General features: G+C 36.3%; 1 protein-coding gene across 5 annotated transcripts in view; it reads right to left on the bottom strand.

Annotated features, from left to right (window-relative positions):
- TACC2 (transforming acidic coiled-coil containing protein 2) overlaps nt 1–23,771 on the bottom strand; it is a 169,213-nt gene that overhangs the window by 129,897 nt on the left and 15,545 nt on the right. For 3 of the 5 annotated variants that reach the window (XM_087872969.1, XM_034436372.3, XM_034436374.3), the window contains exons 2-5: nt 20,548–20,626; nt 14,276–14,463; nt 12,576–12,704; nt 496–6,552 (exon numbers count right to left, since the gene is read on the bottom strand). In XM_087872969.1, the coding sequence (XP_087729095.1) occupies nt 496–6,552; nt 12,576–12,704; nt 14,276–14,463; nt 20,548–20,580 (6,407 nt within the window). In that variant the 5' untranslated portion in view covers nt 20,581–20,626. The remainder of the gene's footprint in view (nt 1–495; nt 6,553–12,575; nt 12,705–14,275; nt 14,464–20,547; nt 20,627–23,771) is intronic. The other 2 variants (XM_087872970.1, XM_087872971.1) reach the window with 1 other exon arrangement.

Raw genomic sequence — 23,771 nt, 5'->3', positions numbered from 1 at the left:
ACGTGATTGGCCATTGCCTCTTTTCTAGAGCTGAGAGTTCTCTTTCAAAAGTATTACTTTCTAAAGTAACTGATCCAAGTTTATGCAACTGGCTTTGTGCCCAAGGTGTAACTAGAACACATGATGTCTCAGTTTCTAGCCTGTTGCCTTAATTATTCCACAAAAGTGGTTGTATAGAGAAGCTTAATGTCTGGAAAGCGTATATTGAATTGTAGTCTAAGGGTTAGCATTCAAAAAAAACCCCATGACATTTGTATAGCTTTCAGGCTGTAAAAAGTGGCATTAGTTTCTCAAAATCCAGTATTTTCATTATTTTCGGGTGAAGAATTAAGGGGTTCTTCCTAAGTAGGCTGTCCCTGCTGCAAGATAAACCATTCGAAACAAAATTCAATTTAATTAAAAAATTAAAGATGCTTGATTCATCCTCCATAATTGCTATCTTGCTTTAATATCAATATTCTAAATTCTTTTTACAGTTAATTTTAAATTAAATACCTTTCAGGGGGTAATTCTTCCGTTGTCATGTTTTCAAGCAAACCAGGAAAGCTTTGCTCCAATTCAGAATGTGAAGTAGTTGGTATTATTTTCTGGCTATCTTGAAAACTTGCAGGTTCTTCTTTGGCTTGATTTAAAGAAGCCATTTCCACATCTGTACATAGAGTTTGTTCCATCCCTAGAAGTGTTTCTGAATGCCTCTTTACATCAGGACTTTGAATGTCTCTGCTGGCTTGCAAACCTGCTTCACAGTTGTTGGTAATTAGCATGATTGTAGTATCTGCTTTAGGAATATCAGTAGAAAAACCTGGTCCTTCTGGCGTGTTCAAATTGATGTCATTTGCTTTTTCTACACAACTCTCTTGAACACTGCTGGATCCCAATTTGGACTCATCTGGTGAATGAGGAGGACTTACTTCATTTTTTAAATAAGTAATTAACTCATGTGCTGCTGTGTCCTCTTCTTCTATGGACTTTTGCAACCAGTTATTGCTATCTATGGTATCCAGAACTGTAACAGCTTTGTTTTGTAATGTATGTTCATTGGAAAAATTAGGATTTTCACCACACAATATCCTGGACTGATCTGTTTGGTCTTTATGAGCATCAAGATCATCTATAAGAAATGGCAATATTGAGTCAGTGCTATTGTCACCATTTCCCTTGTCGGTGTTTTTATTTCCATCATACATTAACTTTTCTTTAGGTTCATCTGTTTCAAAGTTACACAGACTAATTAAATTATCTTCTTTTACTTCAGCAGCAGATGTGGCATCAAAATCTGGAACAACTCCTGTAGAGGCAGGAATTATTAAAGGCTCTTCGTTTTTAGGAGAAGATGGCAGATTCTCCATTTCTTGGTTTCCAGAACTTCTAGACAGAAACTCTACTTTTTCTGTGCAAACTTGGTTTTCAGCAGTATCACTGCTTAAAGAGCAAAGGTGATCATTAATCTCTGCATTTATTTCATGACTGCATAAGCCATCCACCTTAACTAACTTGGGGAAAGTTGTAAGACAGTTTTCGTTTAAGCAATGTTTGTTGATAGGGATCTTTTCTGAAAAGGCACTTGGCAAATCATACTTCTGACTGTTTGCCAGCATTCCTGTGTGTTCTTGTTCCTGTGCTATTTTCTCTTTAGTGGCTTTATTACAGACTTCGGTCTCCAAAGGCAACGTGCACTGGTTTGTTTTCCAGGCATTTTCTGGATCTCCATCTCCACTGCTGTTTTCACCTTCTTCCAGACCTTGCTTAACCTTTGTTTCTTTACCCTCTGGACTGATCTCCTCACTTGGACACTGTTCAGTGGCAAGGTTAGGCAAGTTGGCAGGCACAACATTTGGTGCTACCTGTTCAAATATTTTGCTAATGTGTTTTCTGAAATCAAAAAAGCCAATGCTGAATGCCCTGGAAGATGAAATTTCTGGTTCTTTTTCAGATATTGTTGCAGGCTGCCTGGGAACATTTCCTTCCATCTTGGGAAGGTTGAATTTCTCTATCAAGTTACATTTGCTTTCTTCTTCGATCTTACGGTGCTTGTTATCTTCACAACTTATATTTGTTGCAGTGTCCTCCTTACAATTTGCTTGCTCATCGAGCGTAGAAAAGTCCAAAAGCTTCCTTTCTAAACTTGAAAGGCTGAGCAGAGATTCTGCTGAGCTGTTAAGCTGCTGGGCTTTTACATCACTTTTATCCCCTTTTAGCTTAATTGTCGAGATCTCATCCTGCAACTTCTTGAAATTAAATGGCGACAAATTTCTTTCCGATTGCCTGATCTCAGAAACATCCTGCAAGGTTAAAACACGCTCTTCTGAAAGGAACTCTTGGCCTGGAATGTAAGATTCTTTTCCTGGGACAGCTTCAGAAGGAATATCTTCTAAATTCATTACTTCTGGTTTCCTTTGATCGGTTGTGCTGTTCTCTACAAAAGCATCATCTAAGTCAATGGGTGTAGCAGCCGCAGTCTGGAGGCTGGGAGTGGTGTCAAAGACATCTTGACATGCCACAGCTTCTGGCTCACTTTTTTGAAATTCACCTTTAGGGCCATGATACATAAAGTCTGTAGGCTGGCAGCTTACTTGGCTGGGCCCATTATATAGAAATGCCGATGTTGAAAGAGGTGTTGGTTTTGCTTGAGAGCTAACAGATAGGATGTCAGTCTTTTCAATGGGACAGGTTTTATGCCAAGCATCACTCAAAGGAACTTCTGGGCTATTAGGTAATCCAGGAAGATGTTCATCCATTCCTGTGTTTTCAGAAGGCAGGAAAGCTAAGTCCCCTTTGCAAGTTACTTGTTCATCTTTCTGAATAGTCTCATTTGCTAAACTCAGGTGTTCTTCTATCTCTGCATGTAAACTTTGTTCATCCAATTCTGCTTCTTTGCTTGGTAAATTAACATCAGTCCCATTGTCCTTAGAATGTTCACCTACACAGGTTAAACTCTCCTGCAGGGTTTGTGCCTGTTCAGTTTTCTGTGTCACTGGAATAAACTCTGTAATGTCCATATTGCTTGTGCATTTGCTATCTGAAAGCTCATCTAAGCCATCCAACTGTTTAACTCTAATAGTTTTTTCAGCAAATGCACCACTCTGGTTTACTCCTTCAAAAACATCATCTGAAAGCAGAGAATTAGAAATGTCTTGCTTTACATTGTTTAAGGTTTCTTTGCTAAGACAACTTTCTTCCTCCGGTGAGTTTATTACATTTGGCAGGTTGTTATTTTGTGAGGCGTTTCCCAGAAATTCAGAAATAGGTGTTAAAAATGCATTGTCGTTTGATAGATTAGTTGATTTTGTCTCTGACCCACCAAATACTATTTGGAGTTTGTGTAGATTGTCTTCAGTTTGTTGTAGTTCACTTTTATCAAGCTCCCCATGGTTACTGAAATGATTTAATTCCAGTGGGTGTACCCTTTCAGGAGATGTCTGGTTAGAGAGCTGTCCCTGAAAACTCTCTACTGTTTGAAGACCACCGTGATCCAGGTCTTTATCTTCTGGGTTTGAAACACACTGTTCGTCTTCACTTGCCTTGCAGACAGTGCCAAAGGGCTTTGAGCTTTCTTTTGACTGAACTTTGGGAGATGTTATTAAAATGTCCACCATCTGTGGATTTTCCACAGTCTCTTTGGGATGAGTTTCCAAAAGTTCTTTGCGATCATTGCATATGAATGGAGAATTGTTTGCCCTTAGGCTATTATCACCTAAGTCTCCAAGCTTTAGTAGCTGGGGACTGGTTTCTGCTCCAACTGCTGATACTAAAGAGCTGCCAGAATAATCATGTTTTATACTAAGGTCATTTTCTTCAGTTGCTTGTTCCAGCTGCACTTGCTGTGTGGAGTCCAATTTGATATGGGTTTCTTGTGCCAAAGTTGTGTCAGTTTCTTGTTTTTTCATCTCTGTTTTGCATTCCTCCTGTCTTGCTTCATTACTGTCATTCTTCCCCACAGCACTGCTTTGTTCAGCAGTAGTCACAGGTACAGAGTTTGGGTCACTGCCAGCTGTTGAGGCACATCTTTTACTTTCAGAGTGGGATTCATCTTCTAGAATGTTTGCCGTCTCAGTTGCAACACATTCAGCACTTCTAGCCTGTTCATTTAAGTTGTGGAACTCAAGTTCCGTTTTAGACACTGCAATTATTTCTGCATTTGACGCATTAGTCTCTGAATTTATTTCATCCATCAACTGGTCTTCCAATTCTGATTTGGTGTTTTGAGCAAATGACTGTTCCCAGGATTCCTCTTTTTTATTTTGCAGAACATCGTTCTCTTCAAGAGGCAGGGACAGTGACTCATCCACATCCTCTATCTCTTTATTGACTGGAAAGCAGAACTGAATATCCTCTACACTGGACTTTAAAAGATCACAAGTCCGCAAGCTCTCTTTTCTTTGTAAAAGTAATAGTTCAGATGGCTCAAGACTGGCCACTGTTTTTTCATTTATGCTTGTGTTTTTTTGCTCCAAGTTCTCGCTTAATTCTGGTGAATGATCATTGAGTGTATTCAGATTACATTTCGAACTGAGATTCTTTTCTAAAATTTTGCCACTGATGTTGGTTTCTAAACCACTAACTTGATCATCCAAAGCAGCATCTTGACTGATCTGTCTTGAATTCATATCAAAAGTTAGTGGCGTCTCTTGGGGACAGTTTATATCTTTATGTATACCCTGACTTGAGGATGGCACCTCTTGACATCCGTGCTCTTCATTTCTGGAAGAAGTATGTTCGTATTTCTCAGCTATTGTAGTTTCTTCTTTATTATGGTCAGCAAGGTCATTCTCACACATGAAATCACTTGTTCTTCTGTCAAGTAACAACAGTTTATCCCCAACAGATTCTTCCTTCACCGTATATATAACATTTTCTGGGTCACCTAAGGCTGTATTTCCCCTGTTCAGAGATTCAGTTTGTGTGATTTCATTGCTGCTAATCTGTTCTGCTGTGTTCTGAAATGTATTTGCTTTTTGCACTTTGTTTTTATTTTCTGGCAACAAGGATGCATCAGAAGTTTCCAAGCTGACTGGTAAATCCACACGATGGATGTTTGATTCTGGACTTATAGCCTTTTCTAGCCATTCCTTTTCAGTCACCAAGTCACCAATTGGTTGTTCTCTCATGGTTAATGGTAACAGGTTTGATGTGTTTGAAGACAAACTGGATACAGTAGGAGGATCCTCAAGCACCTCAGTACCCTTTTCTGGAAATATTTGGAATTGATTGTCCCCTCGGTTCACTTCACTGTTGCTATCTTCACTGATGACACCTCTGAACTCAACAAGGCTCTGATCAATACCAGATATACCATATTTATTTACGTCTGAATTTTCTGTTGTGAGATTATTTGCAGTACAATATTCTTTTTTCATTACCAGGTTATCTACACTACCTGTGTTCAGTCCCACTGGTTTTATTAAAGCCTCTTCCTTGTTGTTCTCTTTTAATTTAGTCTCCTGTATGATTTCTTTAGCGGTATAAAAATCACTGCCTTTCTCACTGTTAGGCAGCTGAACAATGTGTGCCTCCTTTCCTTCAATCAACAATTCCCTATGTGGCCACGAATCTAATTCACTGGAATTGCTTTCCTTGGATTCAGGTCCTGATGTCCAAGTAGAATCTGATGAAGGAATCTGTTCCAAAACAGTATTATTTGGATCTTTCTTATACTCTCTTGCAAAAGTTGTAGCATAATGGTCAGCAACTGCTCCACTGACAAGAGGCACAGTTCTTGTGTCTTTGTTATTCACAATAGCAGGATATAACACCAAGGCAGGCAAGCCTCCAGGGATATTGTTAAGGCTTAGTGCAGTACATTCTTTACCATGCTTAGAAGGAACTGGCATATGTTGCCTTCGATCTTTTCCTTCCTCTTCAGTAGGTTCTAAGGAATCTCTCTTAAGCAGGTTATTCTCCAGCACCATCACATCGGGATATGCCACAACATTGTTTTCACTGGTTGATTTTCCAGCAGTGTTACTGCAGAGGCCTTCATTATTTAGGCTCAATTCCAATCCGGTCTCCTGTCTGATTTCTTTAGTGGTATAAGAATCTCTGCCTTTCTCACTCTTAGGCAACAGGCTAATGTGTGTTTTGTCTCCTTCAATCAACAGTTCACTCTGTGGCAACGGATCTAATTCACTGGAATTGTTCTCCTCGGTTTCACATCCTGGTGTCCAAGTTGAATCGAACAAAGGAATCTGCTCCAAAGCAGTATTATTTGGATCTTTCTCAGGTTCTCTTGCAAAAGTAATAGCATAACAGTCAGCATCTGTTTTTGCACTATCAAGAGGTACAGTTCTGGTGTTTTTGTCATTCACAGTAATGGGGTTTGACATCATGGCTGGCAAGTCTTCAGTGCTACTTTTAAAACTTAGTGCAGTGCATTCTTTACCATGCTCAGAAAGCATTGGCATATGTTGCCTTTGATCTTGTCCTCCTCCTTCAGTGGCTCCCAAGGAATCTCCCTCGTGCAGGTCATTTTCCATCACATCTGGATCTGCCACAACAGTGTTTTCACCGGTTGATTCTTCAGCAGAGATACTACAGAGGCCTTCATTATTTAGGCTGCCAACAATGGAAACATTTATTCATTTCAATTTGGCAATAAATTCCACATCACAGAAATTTGAAAACCATGCATGCACATGCACCAAAAAGCTATCTGTCTGCTTTCATGAGGCAAGAAGTCAGAGGCATCAATGATATAAAATCTCAGCAAGAAAATCGTTAGATGCAAATATATTCTTGTAGCATTTATTTATTTGATTTTTATCTTGCCTCTGTTACTTTATAAATAGCTCTAGGAGGTGAACATACATAGTACTCCTTCCATCTCCTATTATCTCCACAACAACAGTATTTTGTGCTATTGTGTTAGACATTGAATTTATGGAATTGGCTGTTGGTTCGCCTGATGTTTATGCTAGACTTAAAATTAATCCTGATTTGATTACAGAATATAGAAAATTTACCAGAACTTAATTTTAAATGAAAACCTATATTAGGGATTGACCACATGTCTCTGGATTTTAAAATTCTTCCAATAAATTTAATTTAGATCACCATTTTCCAATCTTGTACTTCTCAAATATGCAGCGACTGTAACTCCCAAAATTCTCAATGGAAATTCTGGCAGTTGTAGCTCCAACAGTCCATAAATACCATTTGGATTTGTGAGAGCTCATTTAGACTTCTATATTGCAGCTTTCTATATGTAATAAATTACAACTTAGATCCCAAACCAATTTATGATGGAATAAATGCAATACTGAATTCTGAACAAATGTGTAGAATGCGTACCAATTCATGATATGCCTTTTTAGCCTGTAGACAAAATACTAAGTATTTTCATGTACTAGAAAGCCTGGTTTAATAACATTCTATTGTTATTCTGTTTCTCTGACTTTTCAATTCCAGTTAAACTGCTTTAAGCCGCTATTATTTCCATAATTTGATAGCCATTTTTTCTTTTCTGCTTACCATCGTCCCTGAGTGACCTTCCTTCTTAAATTGAAACTTATCAGTTATTTCTTGGCACTTCACATCATTTTTCCTCCCAGTTAGCAGATCTTGACTGCAAAAATGTAGCTGATCATTAGAGGGCAGCAAAACTCAGGATAACATTTTGCTGCAATCTTGAAGTCTGGATTGTTGCAGCCCAAATCTGGTAGGCCTATACTTGTCAGATGCTTCCATCTTGACTTCCACATAATCTGACCTCTCCATATTTGCTTTATGTCCAACTGTTTTATGAGTGCTGATGCATTTCAGTAGCTGGAAATGCAAATTTTGGACTACTGTAGCACTTTCACTAAAAAAATGGAGAATACGGTATTCTGCCCTGATAACAATCAAGTTCAGATTCAAGCAAGTTACAAGACATGAGATTTAATAGAGATTATTAGCACTGTAAGATAACTCACTAGGAATTTAGTAAAGTTTCCCTTTTCATTACCTTTCTAGAATTCGAAAATAGAAAAAGCCTTTAAAAGTAGAGTGGTGGCTGGAATTTGGCAAACGGGTTGTTTTTGGCCTCTGGAGGGCCTCCGGGGGTGTGGGGAGGCCGTTTTCGATCTCCCCACACTTCTAGAAAGGCTCTGGAGCCTGGGGAGAGAGAAAAACGGGCCTTCTGGTCCCACCAGAAGTTGGCAAATGGGCTGTTTCGGCCTCCGCGGGGCCTCCGGGAGGGGGGCAGCCATTTTTGCCCTCCCCAGAGTCCTAGAAAGGCTCTGGAGCCTCGGGAGAGAGAAAAATGGGCCTACCAGGCCATCACGGGCCAGGAATGGGGGGAGGGTGTGTGTGCGTGCATGCGCGGGGGCGGGGCACATAGAATTATGGGTGTGGGAACATGCGCGTGTGACCCTCCCCTACACTCCCCCCGCTCCTGGCACGCGATGGCAAAAAGGTTAGCCATCACTGACCTAGAGTGTAATTGGAGTGTACAAAACATCTCAGAACTTCAAGCCTTTGGTAAAACTCGTACAGCCACTGCAGAAATTACCACTAAATTATAATTATTAATACAATCAAGGGGGAAATTTAATTAACATGAAACAATCATATTTACAGTATTTAATTAATGTAATTTTAATTTAGCTTCCTTCTGGTAAGATCCATTTCCTTGGATCTCCACCTACTTGACTCATGATGCATCATTGAAAATCAAGAGGAGTCTCCCCTCCAAACCCCAAATGAATCCTGAGTCACATGCTGAGACAGGACACTGCTATAATTGGCTATTTAATATGCTGGTGCTACTGCCTTTGGTTTCAATTTACTTTCAATTATTCTTACACAAACAGGAATCAATTTTAATATCTTTTTTAAAAATGCCCTTGCTGTTTTCATTTGAAATATATGCTACAGTCAGCAAGGCATTTCATTATGTGTGCTTCTTACCAATTTTAAATTGTTAGAGAGTATGTTTAAATACATTGAGGTGCCTCATGAGAACAAACACAAAACAAATTATGCTACACATAAAGTTTGATTTGCCATGCAAACATGCATTTATTTTCAAATATAACATATACCATTATGCCATTGGATCTGATATAATAGCTGGAATGATTAAAAGAAATTTAGTAATACTTTCAGGGGTAAGACTATTAGCTTACTGCAACACAGATAAGAGAAAATATTCATAAGACCTCCAGCAATTGGTTTGCATTTTTCAAATGAATTGAGTATCATTCTTCATACTCAAACTTAAGAAACAATATAATACTAAGAAGCATCTGAAGAAATAGAAATGTCTATACAATCTGACTTCCAGAAAAACAATGGAGGATTTAAGATTGCCCTACAGAAAGCAGATACATGAACCACGAAGAAAAGAGCTCTCCAAACTCCCCTCAGATCAGGGAGAGGATCAGGTATCCTCACAAAGACACCTCACAGAGTCTTCCTGCAAAGAGACTATTAAAAATCTCTGGCAGATTTTAGAGTATTAGAAGCCATGAGAAATTCATCTCACTTAAGCTGCAGTTTGACACCTTCAAATGGACATTGAGGTTACTTAATCACTTATTAACTGCTTTAGGGATAGTAAGAATTTTCAGAAGGGCAAATGTCTATGGAGATTCTCAGCCATCCGGGTCATGGTTGTCTCAAAAGTGCTTTTTCAAGAGGCAATTGGATTTTCTGGTTTTTCTTCGAAGACATTTCGCTTCTCATCCAAGAAGCTCTGAAGAGCTGAAGAAGCTTCTTGGATGAGAAGCGAAATGTCTTCAAAGAAAAAAACAAAAAGTCCAGTTGTCTCTTGGAAAAACCACCTTTGGTTCAGAAGGGCAAGTTTCATTACACCATGATGTAATTCTCCTTAAAACCTCAGCAAAAGTTTTGTGTAAGGTTAAGATGTTAAATATTTTTTAAGCTGAAATAAACTGCAGAAGGGTGATAAAAACATTACTTTTGGAAAGTTACAAATCGACTAAGGGGCCAGACTGACTGGAAATAAGACCTTGAAATAATTATAAAAATAATTCCTATGGGTTGTTTAAAATTCTATTGAGAATATATGAAAATTTTGAATGTAAGGAAACTTTCTATAGGAAAGTGTTGTAGATTAGAAAAATATCTGATAAGAGGAGACTCTGAAGGCTGGTCACAGGAACAAGGAAAAGCTAAAGATTGAAAGTGGCAGAGAGATCCAATGATATAGAATAAAGAAAAGTATTTTAATTCTGGAGGAATTCAAGGGTATTTGGCAACAATATACTCAGAACTTTCTCCTAAAATTATCTGCTATTATAAAATGGGTTTAAAAGAGGAAATAGAAGATGATATTGACATGTTACATGAAACTTACAAATAACAGAAGTGTGAAGAACAATTTGGACATGTTAAAAAGAAAAAAAAGTATTGGCAAGTAACCTACTAAATTTGAAGAATATGACACTGTGATGCTATATTCTTCGAATAAATATACAGTATGTATGTGTGTGCATATGTGTGTGTGTGTGTGTGTGTATGTGTGTGTATATGTGTGTATATACATATACAGTTGTTGAAAAGCCCAGTAACAAGAAGATATTAGGATATAGAATATAGTCATTTATTTATTCTAAGAATTTGGTTTTATCTCTGAAAGAATGTTCTCAGTATCATTTTCAAATAAAATACAAGTTGTAATAGTGTCAGATATTAATAAATAGAAAAAGATGATTACAACAAAAGCCCGAGTCCATATTCATGATATTAATAGCACTTAGACTTTTATAGACTTATATACTGCTTCATAGTGTTTTATAGCCCTCTGTAAGCAGTTTACAGATTCAGCATATTGTCCCCAATAATCTGGCTCCTTGTTTTACCGGCCTTGGAAAGATGCAAGGCTGAGTCAACCTTGAGCTGGTGACGATCAAACTCCTGGCAGTCAGCAGAATTAGCTTGCAATACTGAATTCTAACCACTGTGCCAACTGTATAATTTTGTAAGCCTCTGATTCTAATCAGTGAAACACACTGCCAAATGAAACCTGTCCAAGCTGAAATCTAAAGTTTCAAAAATAGGATAGGCCAGAATATGTCTGCTCCTAATTATATATATATATATATATATATATATATATATATATATATATATATATATATATATATATATATATATATTATGGAATGTCCAAATACCTTAGGAGTGACAAATATATATTGAATTTAAAAGTTTGTGACCCATCTGGTCTCCCACATAACTGCAATTTGATAAAGATTAAGAGACTTACTGATCAAATCAGATTTTGGGGTGACGAGAGAATTCAGCATGCTAAACTGCATCAATCACAACATACTTAATATCAAGAGTCCTTTTATATTATTTTTCGATCCAGTTCCTCATGTTTATTCAACTTATGAACATTAAACTAACAAAAATTTAGCAAGCTTTAAACATTTCACATTTTATTAGGTGATGTCAAAATGTTGGAATATCCATGTGTCTGCTTTTAAATAATGTGAAAAATTTTACATCATCATTTGGGGATAATTTCTCTATTATATACCCAGATTAACATTTTATCTAGAGAGGGGTTGGAAACTAGTGATTTCCAGAAGATACTGTATTTACTTCATAGTACATTTCAGTCTTAGCTATGCCAATATGGCATTATATTGAAAGTCACAGCTTCCCCTACATACTGTAAGTGAAGAATATGCACTATGTATTTTGAAATGCGAAAGAGAAAGAACATGAATTAACAATTTTGGTTTTCTAAGGTTTTTTTTTTACTGTTTAAGAGAAGTTGGTAGTAACTCCAAAATACAAGTAACATCAAACTCAGCCATTGTTATGTACATTATGAAGTTCTACAATTGCTACCCAGTATGAATTTAAACCAAAATGGAAAACCTACAAGGAATCATGGTCTCAACACCAAAGACACCAAAATTTCTCTTTCTAAACATTTATGTTCAAACTAACTATAAGAAGGTGAGAGGGAGATACGCTCTTCAATACGTTATCCCTACTTCATGCACTTAAGATGTGAAGGGGAGTTATAGTGTCTTTAAAAAATGTGGATTATTGAAACTCAGGTCATGACAAGTGGTTTGCAACTTGCTTGTAAAGGAAAAGTTATCACTGCTATTTTTATTTATCATTTTACATAAACAATGTGTAGGAGAAAATATACACATTTATAAAATGTGAGCTTTTAAGAACAAGAAATCTTTCAAATTGAAGACTAACACATGTAACAAAAACCAATTCTGTTCCAATTGCAATGTTGCTTTATGTAGTTTAAAATAATGAAAGTGTGACAATCCAGGTTTCAGTAAGCTAACGAACTTGTACTGCATTTCCTCATTAATGCATTTTACTTTTTTTATACCAGTGTTTGGACAAACAAAACAATTAAAAATAAAAAGATAAGAAAACCAAGACTGAGGCTTCAGAAACATGCAGAATTCAAGCAGCACACTTTCATTCAGAAAACCCAAATCTAATAAACAGTCAAAAACGATGTAAGGAAGGCTCAAAAGGCCATAATAAGCTTATCAAAGGTTGTATTAAAAGAAAATCCATAAACAAGATGCAAATCCAAATCCATAACTACACAGAAAAACAAGGATATTTTCTTAAATTAGCTGTACCTGCTCAGGAAAGGATTCTGGGTCCTTAAATCTTCATTTATATCAATCCCAGCAAAAAGAAGATTATTTGGGGCTAGGGGTTGGTGGGGATCCATTTCCTCCAAGTCAGACACTAGAGGCCAATTTCCACTGCCAGAAAAAGAAAAAAGGTTGTAGAAAAAGGAACACGTGCACAATTCTTAATACCAAATTAAAAATGGAGAAATCAATTTGGCATGCAGTCAATTCCCTTAAAATATTATCACACTAGAGTCAGACATTTGTGATTGTCTGACTCTACTGTGACATTTCCCATCCTTTAAAAAAAAAACAATCTAGGCCTTGGTCTCTTCACACAGTGAAGAGACAGTGATAAAGTGATAAAGGTATGGAATGGGAAATCAATCTGTCCAGCTTCTCATGCTGGACTTGGGATCTTATGACGCTTTGTAGTTTAGTTTGACTCTTTGGTTCAGTTTGGCAGAAGACTCACATAGACAGCTTGACTAGATAGAACTTTTATTGCGAACAAGAATAGATAAAAAGTAAAGGTTCCCCTCACACATATGTGCTAGTCGTTCCCGACTCTAGGGGGCAGTGCTCATCTCTGTTTCAAAGCCAAAGAGCCAGCGCTGTCCGAAGACGTCTCCATGGTCATGTGGCCGGCATGACTAAATGCCAAAGGTGCATGGAATGCTGTTACCTTCCCACCAAAGGTGGTCCCTATTTTTCTACTTGCATTTTTTACATGCTTTCGAAGAAGCTGGGACAAGTAACGGGAGCTCACCCCCGTTACGCAGCATTGGGATTCGAAGCGCTGAACTGCCGACTTTTCGATTGACAAGCTCAGCATCTTAGCCACTGAGCCACCGCATCCCTTTTTGCAAACAAAAATAAGGCCATGCAAAACAATTGGTTGTCTACTGCTAGTGAGAAGATCAAAATTACTTTTATACCACTAGAAGTATAAAAGATTTAAAAACTTGTGACTTCTTTCTATCCTTCAAACTGTCAAATACTTGGTGGATCCTTTTGGAATTCTTGAGGTAAAATGGTTCTTGTATATTTCCATAGTAGATATCTCTGGTCTGAGAATTGCTGGCTCCTACCTGAGCCCTCACAACAGTGTCCCCATAAATGGGCAGTTTTGCTCTCTAGCTGAAAAATCTGCTGATCTTTGCTGAAATTATTCATTCCCTCCAGTTCATTTTCTGCCTCCTTCCTGAAAGAAGGCCAAATTTTCCAGGAAGGAAAGTTAGCCCAAACCCCCAAACATTGCATGCCTGAAATAAACTCTACAGTACAAAATGCTCCACCTTAACTAACTTCCAGATGGAAAACTAATATATATATAAAGGTATATTTTAAGTACTAGCGAAGTTTGTAGTACCACATAAAGCAGGTCATTATATGATTCTTTCTTAATTCAAAATAATGTGCCTTGTTCCTTAATTACAAGGTACTACATTGGATACGATACCTTAGATCATCATATGCATGTTCTGAAATGGTATTAATATGATTCTGTTTTGTTCTTGTATTGCCCATGGATATAAAAAGGGAGTTAATTAGGTAATAAGTGACTTTTAATTTGTAATGTTACTTGAGTTACTGTAGTAGATTTCCCAGGCAACAACTTCCTGGCCAATAGACAACTTTAAATGTGTTATGCCTTCCAATTATTTACTTCCCCAACAAAGAAAAAAACATATTCTGCCTACCTTGTATCATCTGCAGTTAATGAGAAACTATCATCTGGCAGTGGTAATGAAACTGCAGAATCTGATGGTAACATGTCCAAGTCATCTTGATTGAGTGATTTATCTCTGCTCTTTTTCCTTGACTTTTTAGTTTTTATTTCTCTCTCAGTACTAAGTGGCTCTGTTGATTTTGGAACTGAAGGGCCCTCCTAGGAAAGGAAAACAAAACACGAGTTTTAATTAAAAAGCAAACAAGCAATAGAATGAATACTTGTTTTTTTTAAATAGCAAAATAAAAATTGCATCCTTCATAAATGTCCTATTTTAATGTTGCTCATAGACAAATAATGAATCAGCAAATAATAATAAAATAAAGTTTTGGAACTGTGGTGTTATGTGGGAAGAACAACAACTATATGACGCTTTTAGCTGGTCCTTAGAGATATATCCTTATCTCTTTTTCCAGCCCATTGACCATTTCCTTTTGATCAGGAAATCTATTAGTAGAGCAGAGAAGAGAAAAGGCTGTGCTTTTTAATGACAAAAAATATACTTCAGAATGAGGGTAAATTGTCAGTGGTACCGTGTTTCCCCCAAAATAAGACATCCTCTGATAATAAGCCGAATCGGGATTTTGAGCGCATGGCAATAAGGCCAAGCGCTTATTTCAGGCTTCAAAAAAATATAAGACAGGGTCTTATTTTTGGGGACACACGGTACTTACATAACAAAAAATGTATGGCATTTTAAAGATTACTTCATATAATACAAGACTTTTTATTGTTTTTGTTGTAATAGATTAGTGATTTTCGTATTTTCCTTCAAACTTTCAGGTACATCGATAAAAAAACTCTGAAACAATGATATGTCAGTCTCAAAGAAAGCTTTCAGCTCCAGTAGGGAATTTGTTAGGCCATTGTAATAGTAAACTGAAATATTAAGAATCATATGCATTCAAAATATAATGCTTAAACAATATAGTAATACTATATTGGACCCAGTGCTTCAACATCTTGAATTTTGAATTGTAATTCCCATTGGATTATCCCTTTCATTTAGATTACCATAGGTTTATGATGTTTCTTCTTAACCATGGACAGCTGAATTAATATACATTTTTGACAGCAAGGTATCTGAGGAGCATTTGATTGGAATTTTCCCCTTTCAATATAGCTTACTATTTTCTAAACCATACCAAACAACAATAATTTTGACTACGTGCAATCCAGTTGCGAATGGCAGGTGACCATAGTCTACCTTCTCTGTGCTTTAAAGCTAAACAAGTTGAGTTTAGTTAGAGATGAAAGACTACCAGGAAATTCCAGAGCTGTAAATCAGACTAGAAAGGCAAACAGCCTTTATGGAAAAATACAATAGCTAACCTCTTCTGAATGGTTGTCAAGATAATTACATGGATATTACCATGTAGAGATAAAGACACCCAACTAGAGGATGTGTTTAATCTCCTATATTGTATTCAGCCATTATGTGGTTTGCTTTGCTTTCATTTAGTGTCATATTGTCTATGAACTAAAACACGATTGTTTGAGAACCATGGACTAAGGACTTCTAAATTTATGGCAGACTAGTAATCTGCAGGTAATTTCTCCCTTTCTCTTATATAACTCTAAGTATGGAAAACATCCCTACCCTTAAAACAGAAGGTTTAGTCCACATTTAAGGTTTCAAGGACTAGAGTGAATATGAAGTTTGCTAGTTCATCACTCTCATCCCAACATTTAAAATCCTAAGGAACTCCAAAATTAGACTGAAAATAATCACCCTCCCACATTGCAGAGCCAACAGCATGATACTGGACAGCTTCCTTTGTCACCTGGAAGGATGATAGATTGTCTGCAGCTCCCAAACTCTAAAATGTTACCCATCTATAACAGACAATTATGTTCTGTACTTGTATTTTAATTAGACTGAAATAGTTGGCATCATTTTAAAATTAGAAGAGAAGACAGATATGAAATTGCACTAACACATTTTAATTCTAAGCACATTTAGGTTTTGGAGTATGAATGTTTTAAGTTGCAAGAAATCATTCAAGAGTGAAAATGCAAGCATTGATGATTGAAGCTAATATTACATTACTGTCTTAAATGAAGTTTTAGAGAGTGATCTGAAAGAATAGTTTCTTTCATTTATTCTGTATTCTTCAATTATTGTATGTGTGATTATATTATACACAGATCTCTTAGGTAACAGGTACCTCTAGTAATGAAAACTTATGAAAAAATTCCATTAGATCATAAGATATCTAAAACCAACCTATTAGGTTAATCTTTGTCCCGCTAGTAATATGTCTATAAAAGTTGGTTTGTTAAATTTATGACCAAAAACATTTTCCTTTTCCTTGAGATGAAATAGAAAAGAAAAATTTATTGGAAAGTTGGGTTCTTTTGAATTTCTTTGGAAAAATCAGATTGCTGAGGAAAGGACAGAATTTTTAAATTTGCATTGTGTTGTATATATAGATACACACACACACACACATACACACACACACACACACACATATGTATGTGTATACATATGTATATAAATATACATAGAGTAGCATTAAATCTGATTTTATTTTCTGCTCAAAGTAAGTGCTCTGTTTCTTCCAAAGATAACTTTATTTAATCACATTTTACATGGATCTACCTACTGGTATCTTGCCTTTGTTTATACTTCTGAAGCTAATCTCTTTCTTTAAGACTAACACCTATCCCTTGTTTTTCATTGCTATTGCAAGTTCTTAATAAAATTAATAGTATTTTAAGCAATTTGCGACGTGTATGCCAAATTGTATTTTATAGGTATGATTGTAAGCTCATAATATGCCTTGGAATATAATGATTGACCTCTCTAGATTCTACCAGATACTGGGTTAAAAGATACTAGAATGTTCTTCAGATTGCAGAAAGGGGAAGTCATATTTTTTTTCTTTTGGATTTACTATTACAACCCTGGTTGACCATGATTGGGGACACTTATGAAGATTGCCTGTTGGTTGGGCAGGCCCAGTGGTAGGCAAATAGAACATTTCCATTCACTACTCAATTTTCATAAATTTATGAGAGACACAGAAACAATGCACGTATATACACATAATACATATATAGGAAATGGTAGCACTCAAAATGTAAATATTTTAGTTTAATATGCTGTAAAGATTCACCCCATGTAGCTACTTTTATTATTCACTCTAATATGTGAACTTAGAAAACTGGATTAAGAAAACATGATTACATGTTTTCATAATCTCAAAAGCACGAATAAAAACATTACATTAAAGAGTACATAATAATTCCCAGAATTAATATTTATACTACCATTGTTTTATACCTGCAGTGCAGTAATATTAAATGTATTCTTATTTTATAAAGAAAATAAATAAATTGTTGTAATGTTCAATCTATCCTTTTGAGAACGAGAATAAAATAAGCACAAACAATCCAAATACTCAAAACAAATTTTCCTCAAAGTTTTTTTATTATTATTAAATAGAAATAACCTCACAGGCAAAGAGAGCAGGAATCTTGCTGATAAAATCTACTAGTGAATTGGAACAAATTCTGTTAAATAGTATTCAACAGCATAAGCTTTTATCCATCAAAAGTTAAGTTTGTAATTCTTGTCATGTCATTGTTAAGACAATGTCAGTGTATAGAATGGCAAACCTCCCTGAAATTTTCCTGTTAATCATCAAGGATTTAATTGTCATTTAGAAAAGGGAGGGGAAAAAAGCAAAGGTTTTGAACTTAAGTTTTGCCTTTGGAAAGCCCTGAAGGATGGGTGGGAGTATTAGCAACCATTTTTAATTGCTTCAAGTTAACAGAGGTCCTTTCTCTCTCTATCCTTTCTCCCACCCATCCCCCAGTAGTCTTTTTCCTGCAGTACTTTCCTCATTATAAACACAGAGCCTTTTAAGGCAGTTGTTGCAACATGATATAGTTCTGAGTCTTGGCTGGAAGTCAGTTTAGATGAATTACACCAAGTTTCCATTCCTAATAACACTGTGCTAACAGGCAGATGAAGCCCTGGACCTTAGGGGTTTTTTCCCCCCCTTCATCTCCCATTGTACTTTTGTGCTACTCAGACAGAGCAATCTGTTTGGCACAGACATAAACCTTCATCTGTTAAATACATCAGTGTCCTCATTCTGAAGGACTCACTTCCTCCATAAGTGGTTGAAAGTGAACACTGGGAAGTTGACCAAAGGACATTCCCCTGGTGTCAGGAGTCTGATTTCAGAAACAATTGCTAAAGTAGCCAGCTACAAACACAAGACAGTTGTTAAAACGCATCCCCTGAATAGGCCATACTGCTTTGTAGTCAAACAGTCTGTACCTCTGTAGATAAATGGTTATCTAAGTAATAGTTTGCGAACAAAGTGTTACATGATTGTTGTTTGCAGCAGACAATACAGTTATTGTCGTATATTAGCAATTAGAGTAATTCTGAAATTGTTTTAGTCAAGAGTTTGCGTTTCACTGATATTGATTGATAATGAGAAGTTTTTTTGCAAGTAGATTTAATAACTGGGTTATTTTGGGCCAGTCACTCTCTCTCAACTCTAGGGAAAAAGCAATGGCAAACGACTTCCCAAATTCATGCCAACCGTAACTTAATTTTCTACAATATACTATAGTTTAAATAATACTAAATTTTAGGATGAAGTTGTGTTGCAGAGATTGGCAAAGCTTCTAGTGCACTGCAATATTTTCTAAACACACCATTAATTTTTCCAGCATTTATGTATGTATGTGTGCATGTATGTACAGTATTTAATTATTCATTTGATTTCTATACCTGTCCATATCAGCAAATGACTCTGTAGCAACCTGAAGCTACAGAGTCTATGAAGCAACTTACTAAGCTTACTAACCTAACTCATTAATCTTTGTAAAAGAACCAGTCCTGCTCAATAATGCATAACCAATGCTTTGATGCAATTTGCAGTGTGGGTAATAATTTAAGTTCACAGCAACTTTGCCATGCTTTGTATTCTTGAAACAATTAACAATTAACTATGTTTTGTGTTCTTCCTCCTTTAAAAGGTTCAGGTCCAATATTTTCACTGTCAACATTATAGAATATAGGAAGCACACATTTTGCTCCTTAGAGAATCCCAAAGTATTACTAATACCTTTAAAAAATGTGAAAACATATCAAATCTTTACAGATGACAAAGACTCGGGCAATTCTCAGCATTTTTCACATTCTCTAAAAAAATTTTTGAAGCACTCTGTGTGGTTATATGTGGGTGTGAAAGAAAGATCAGTAAAACTGTACAGTTTTCTTAATTTCTCCTACATACTTGACATAGAAAATCCAGTTACAGAATCTGATGGGTGGAGAAAACATACACCATTTGAGATGTAGGAGTACGCAAACTGCAAAGTGAAAAGGGTAGGTCAGCAAAATAATGTTAAGAGTTGATGGGACAGAGCAAGGAATATTCATCACCCATTCTACAACTCTTTTTTTCTAAAGATCTGATTCCCTCTTACCAGATCCAGGCTGACTAATATAGGTAATCCTTGACTTACAACACTTTATGTAATGACCGTCAAAGCTACAAGAGCACTGAAAAAAGTGGCTTATGACTCTTTTTCACACTGAACAACCATTGCAGCATCCCCAAGGTCATGTGATCAAAATTCAGATGCTTGGCAACTGATTCATATTTATGACAATTACAGTGTCCTGGAGTCATGTGATCACCTTCTGTAACCTTCTGACAAGAAAATTCAATGGAGAAGCCATATTCACTTAACAGCCATGTTACTAACTTAACAACTGCAGTGATTCACTCAACAGTTGTAGCAAGAAAGGTTGCTAAATGGAGCAAAACTCACTTAACAAATGTCTCGCTTTGCAACAGAAATGTTGGGCTCAATTGTAATCATAAATTGAGGACTACCTGTATCTTGCTGGCTATATATTACTTAGAATCTTGAAGATGATCCAAAATATTTCCAAACCAGTAATCCTTCTCCTCCATCTGTTGAATATTACTCTACCCTAAACTGCCCGAATCATAGCATGGGACATTTCTAGTATTTTCTGAATTATTTTTCTTTTCAGAGTTCAAAAATTACTAACTCGTCTTTTTGGCACACATAGTTTGGTGATATAGATCTCTGCCTTCTATATTAGGAACTTTTGCATAAACAGAAAAACAATTTGTCCTCTCTTCACTCCACTCACACAAATGGTATTTGTTTATCCATTATGAATCTTGTCCTTTAATTTATAACATTTAGTAACTTTAAGAAAATGTTTTCTGTACTCACCTGACTTTCTTGGCTGCTGTTTTCATTACCCATTTCAACAGGAAAATATCAGAGTCAACTTTTGCATTAAGAATATCAGCTGAAAGAAACAAACAGTCATCAGGGATTTTCCAATAGTGAGGGAAAATAGCAACCCAAGAAGAAAATAACCTGCTTTGTGCCTCCCTGAACCTCCCTTTCCATAGAAATTTTCCCCAAGCCTAGCAGGTATGTGCTTGAAAAGATAGCTTTAAATTACAGATTTAACTTCTGCCAATCATAGTTTTGAAGTTCTTGTTTCCTTAGCCCCATACTGCAGAGCGCAGCAATCAGAGACACTTTTAGACTTGTGACTATGCTGAGGATTTAGAGTCAAAACAAAAAAGAAGAAAGATGGGCCCACATCATTTCAAAACAAGTTTCCCCTTTATTGCAAAATTAATATAAGCCCCCCCTCCCCCATACAACAAAGACTATCATCATGTATCCTTCTCACAACTCTACTTGATCAGCTCTATTGGGGAATATAGTGAAGTGACATACTTTTGACAACACTACAAAGGGGAAATAGATGAAAGTTGGAATCTTAAATGAATAGTTTGGCAAGATTTTTTGACATGACCCCTTGCCAGTATGGACTCCAGGCAACGCAATGTCTTAAGCCATCTCTGTTATTATGCAGCTTTTTTGCTACATCTGTCATTGCCAAAATGCAAAGGATAGATTGGACAAGACTGGAAGCTAAGACCAAACTGGTCCATTACAATAACAATACACATGGTTCCTTCCATTCCAAAGTGAGATGTGCTTTTTCTCCTATTTATGCAATATAACAAAATTTTAATTTGATTGTTTATATAGGTCAAGAACCTTACATTCTGTTATACTTGTTCATAACAGTTATTTTAGTTCTTGTTTTTGCAAAAAAAGCCAAATCTAGCTTATCAAAACTCTCTTGAATTATTGTCTGCAATTTTTCTTGTTCAGTATCAGTTGGAACAGCCAGACACAATAGCTGGAAATTGCTTCTGATAACAAGTTTGTGGGAAACTGAGGTTTTCCAGGTATTGAAGTCTGTAACCAGTGCACAATATACATATAGATAAGTTCGATATAGCAGTAAGGTGATATGCATTCAAGAGTTGGGAGAATGGCCATTGAAATAGTATGAATATGTCTCGGAATTTGAAACAGCCTCATATTTGAAATACAAATTCAGTCATAATTAAATTTAACATGGAAACCATGCTTCCATGATTCCAAATTCCACAGACTTCTACCACACCCAAAATCTGGGCTTATCTTAACTTTTTAAAAAAATATTCAAGCCTTGAATGGTTCATTAAATAAAGATAGATTTTTATGACCACATAGAAAAAACTATAACTTTTTATGTTGACATGATTCATACCTAGCTGATTCTGTTGATACTCACTTATTAGCATGATTTTAATAATCTATAGCTTTAAAATTATATGAGGGTTAGGCTATGTGACTTCCTGCCAAACAATACATTTGCTGTGATCCAATTTATGAAGCAACTTTGACCACATGATCCCTCTTTAATATCCATTATCTGATCAATAGCTCTTGAGTTATGCTCATGTAGATTCCGCTTGCCAAAGACTGGACTGGCTAACAATCCTGACCCAGCTCTTGGAACATTGGACTGAATCTGGACTATCGTTCTATGTGGTCCTGTTAAAGGCAAAACCATTCAGACAAGCCTTTGGGTTTGTTTTCCTTGTCCGCTATTACCTTGAGTAAACTAATAATTTCTTTTGCAACTATGTGTGTACATGTATAATTGAAACAGGACAGAAACAGGACACTCTGCAACATTTCACCTTTCCACTTAATTCAAATAGAATTTTGGAAAAAATACAAAATCGGGGAGGGGGGGGACAGAGAGATTAAGTGAACAAAAAAAGTACGTATGTGCCAGCCATGGATGCTATATTGAGGGCCCACTAGATTAGAGAATAGTCAAAGCATATGATTGTTCTTGAGTTCTTTGGTCACATGCTTTGTTGAGCTATTTGTGAACAAAAATCAAATATAGAATTCACACTGCCATACTAGCTCGCATATTGATAATACTGCTGCCATTCCTCCTATTTTAAATTTCACTATTAAATATTTAATCCAGAGGGTCTGAATCTGACAGAAAAGAAATCTATGGCACATTACTATAATTCCTAAGCAATAAAAGTGAGCAACAAAACTGTTCACAGATCTGAAAGAAGCCGTAACATATTATTATTATTAGCATTAAAGAGTTAAATCTAGTCCATAGATAAGTTTTGGGGAATCAAGTCAATTATCTCATCAAAAGATATGTGAATCTAGCCAATTATGGTTCATTCAGCAAACCATAATTAAAGAAGCTATGGTTAAATGCAGTATATGAACCAGATCATGCACATAAACATACAGTATAGGTCTCTTATGTGCTAAATGATTACTTCATCTTTTATTTCAACCAGAGCCAAAACTTCAGCATCTAATTCATTCCCACGTGATCTATGAATATGTATGAAGTTGATGATTAAAGTTGATCTCTTACTGTATATTTTACATCATTCACTATGTTGCCATGCTTTAGAATGTTAACAAGAAACTTCTCCACCTTTGCCCGAGGCTGAAATTCAGGGCTTACTGCATTACAGTGTAATTTTGTTTATTGAGAACATATTCAACTACCCAGCATTGATCTTGCTCCCAAGTGAAGCATGGATACACTTTCAGCCTGGAAGATATTTGTTTCATTTTAGTTTTGTATAAAGATTATACAACTGCAATGTGACAGTGTCAGATCTAATTATGTGTGAGAGAAGAATATATTGGATGAGAAGTTTGTATTTTCTCTCATCCATTTTATGATCTTTTGGAAGTTTCTCTTTCCACATCTCTGCAGCAGCTTCTTCAACTAAGTGTTTCTTGGGGAATAGGTAGCGAAAGTACCCTTGGTTCTTGTTACTTCTGCGGTCAGGTATTTTAGTGATTTACAGCTTCTGCTAGTAGTAACCTACCGAATGTATTGTTGTTTTTTCTTTTGTTCAATTGTTTCTCATAGATTGCCTGGAAAAGTCTTTGCCATTTTCTTGGTAAGGTTTTTTTAGAAATTATTGCCATTGCTCCCTTCTTATACTGAGAGAAAGTGGCGTGAAACTAGCCCAGCATCATCCAGCTGGCTTTATGCCTACAGCAGAACTAGAACTCACGGTCTCCCAGCTTCTAGCCTG

Source organism: Pantherophis guttatus, chromosome 6, assembly GCF_059756535.1.
Source record: "Pantherophis guttatus breed Tessera chromosome 6, ASM5975653v1, whole genome shotgun sequence".
In the NCBI taxonomy this organism is placed as follows: Eukaryota; Metazoa; Chordata; class Lepidosauria; order Squamata; family Colubridae; genus Pantherophis; species Pantherophis guttatus.
The sequence above is the reverse complement of the archived record's forward strand: the minus strand, read 5'-3'. Positions and strand labels throughout refer to the sequence as shown.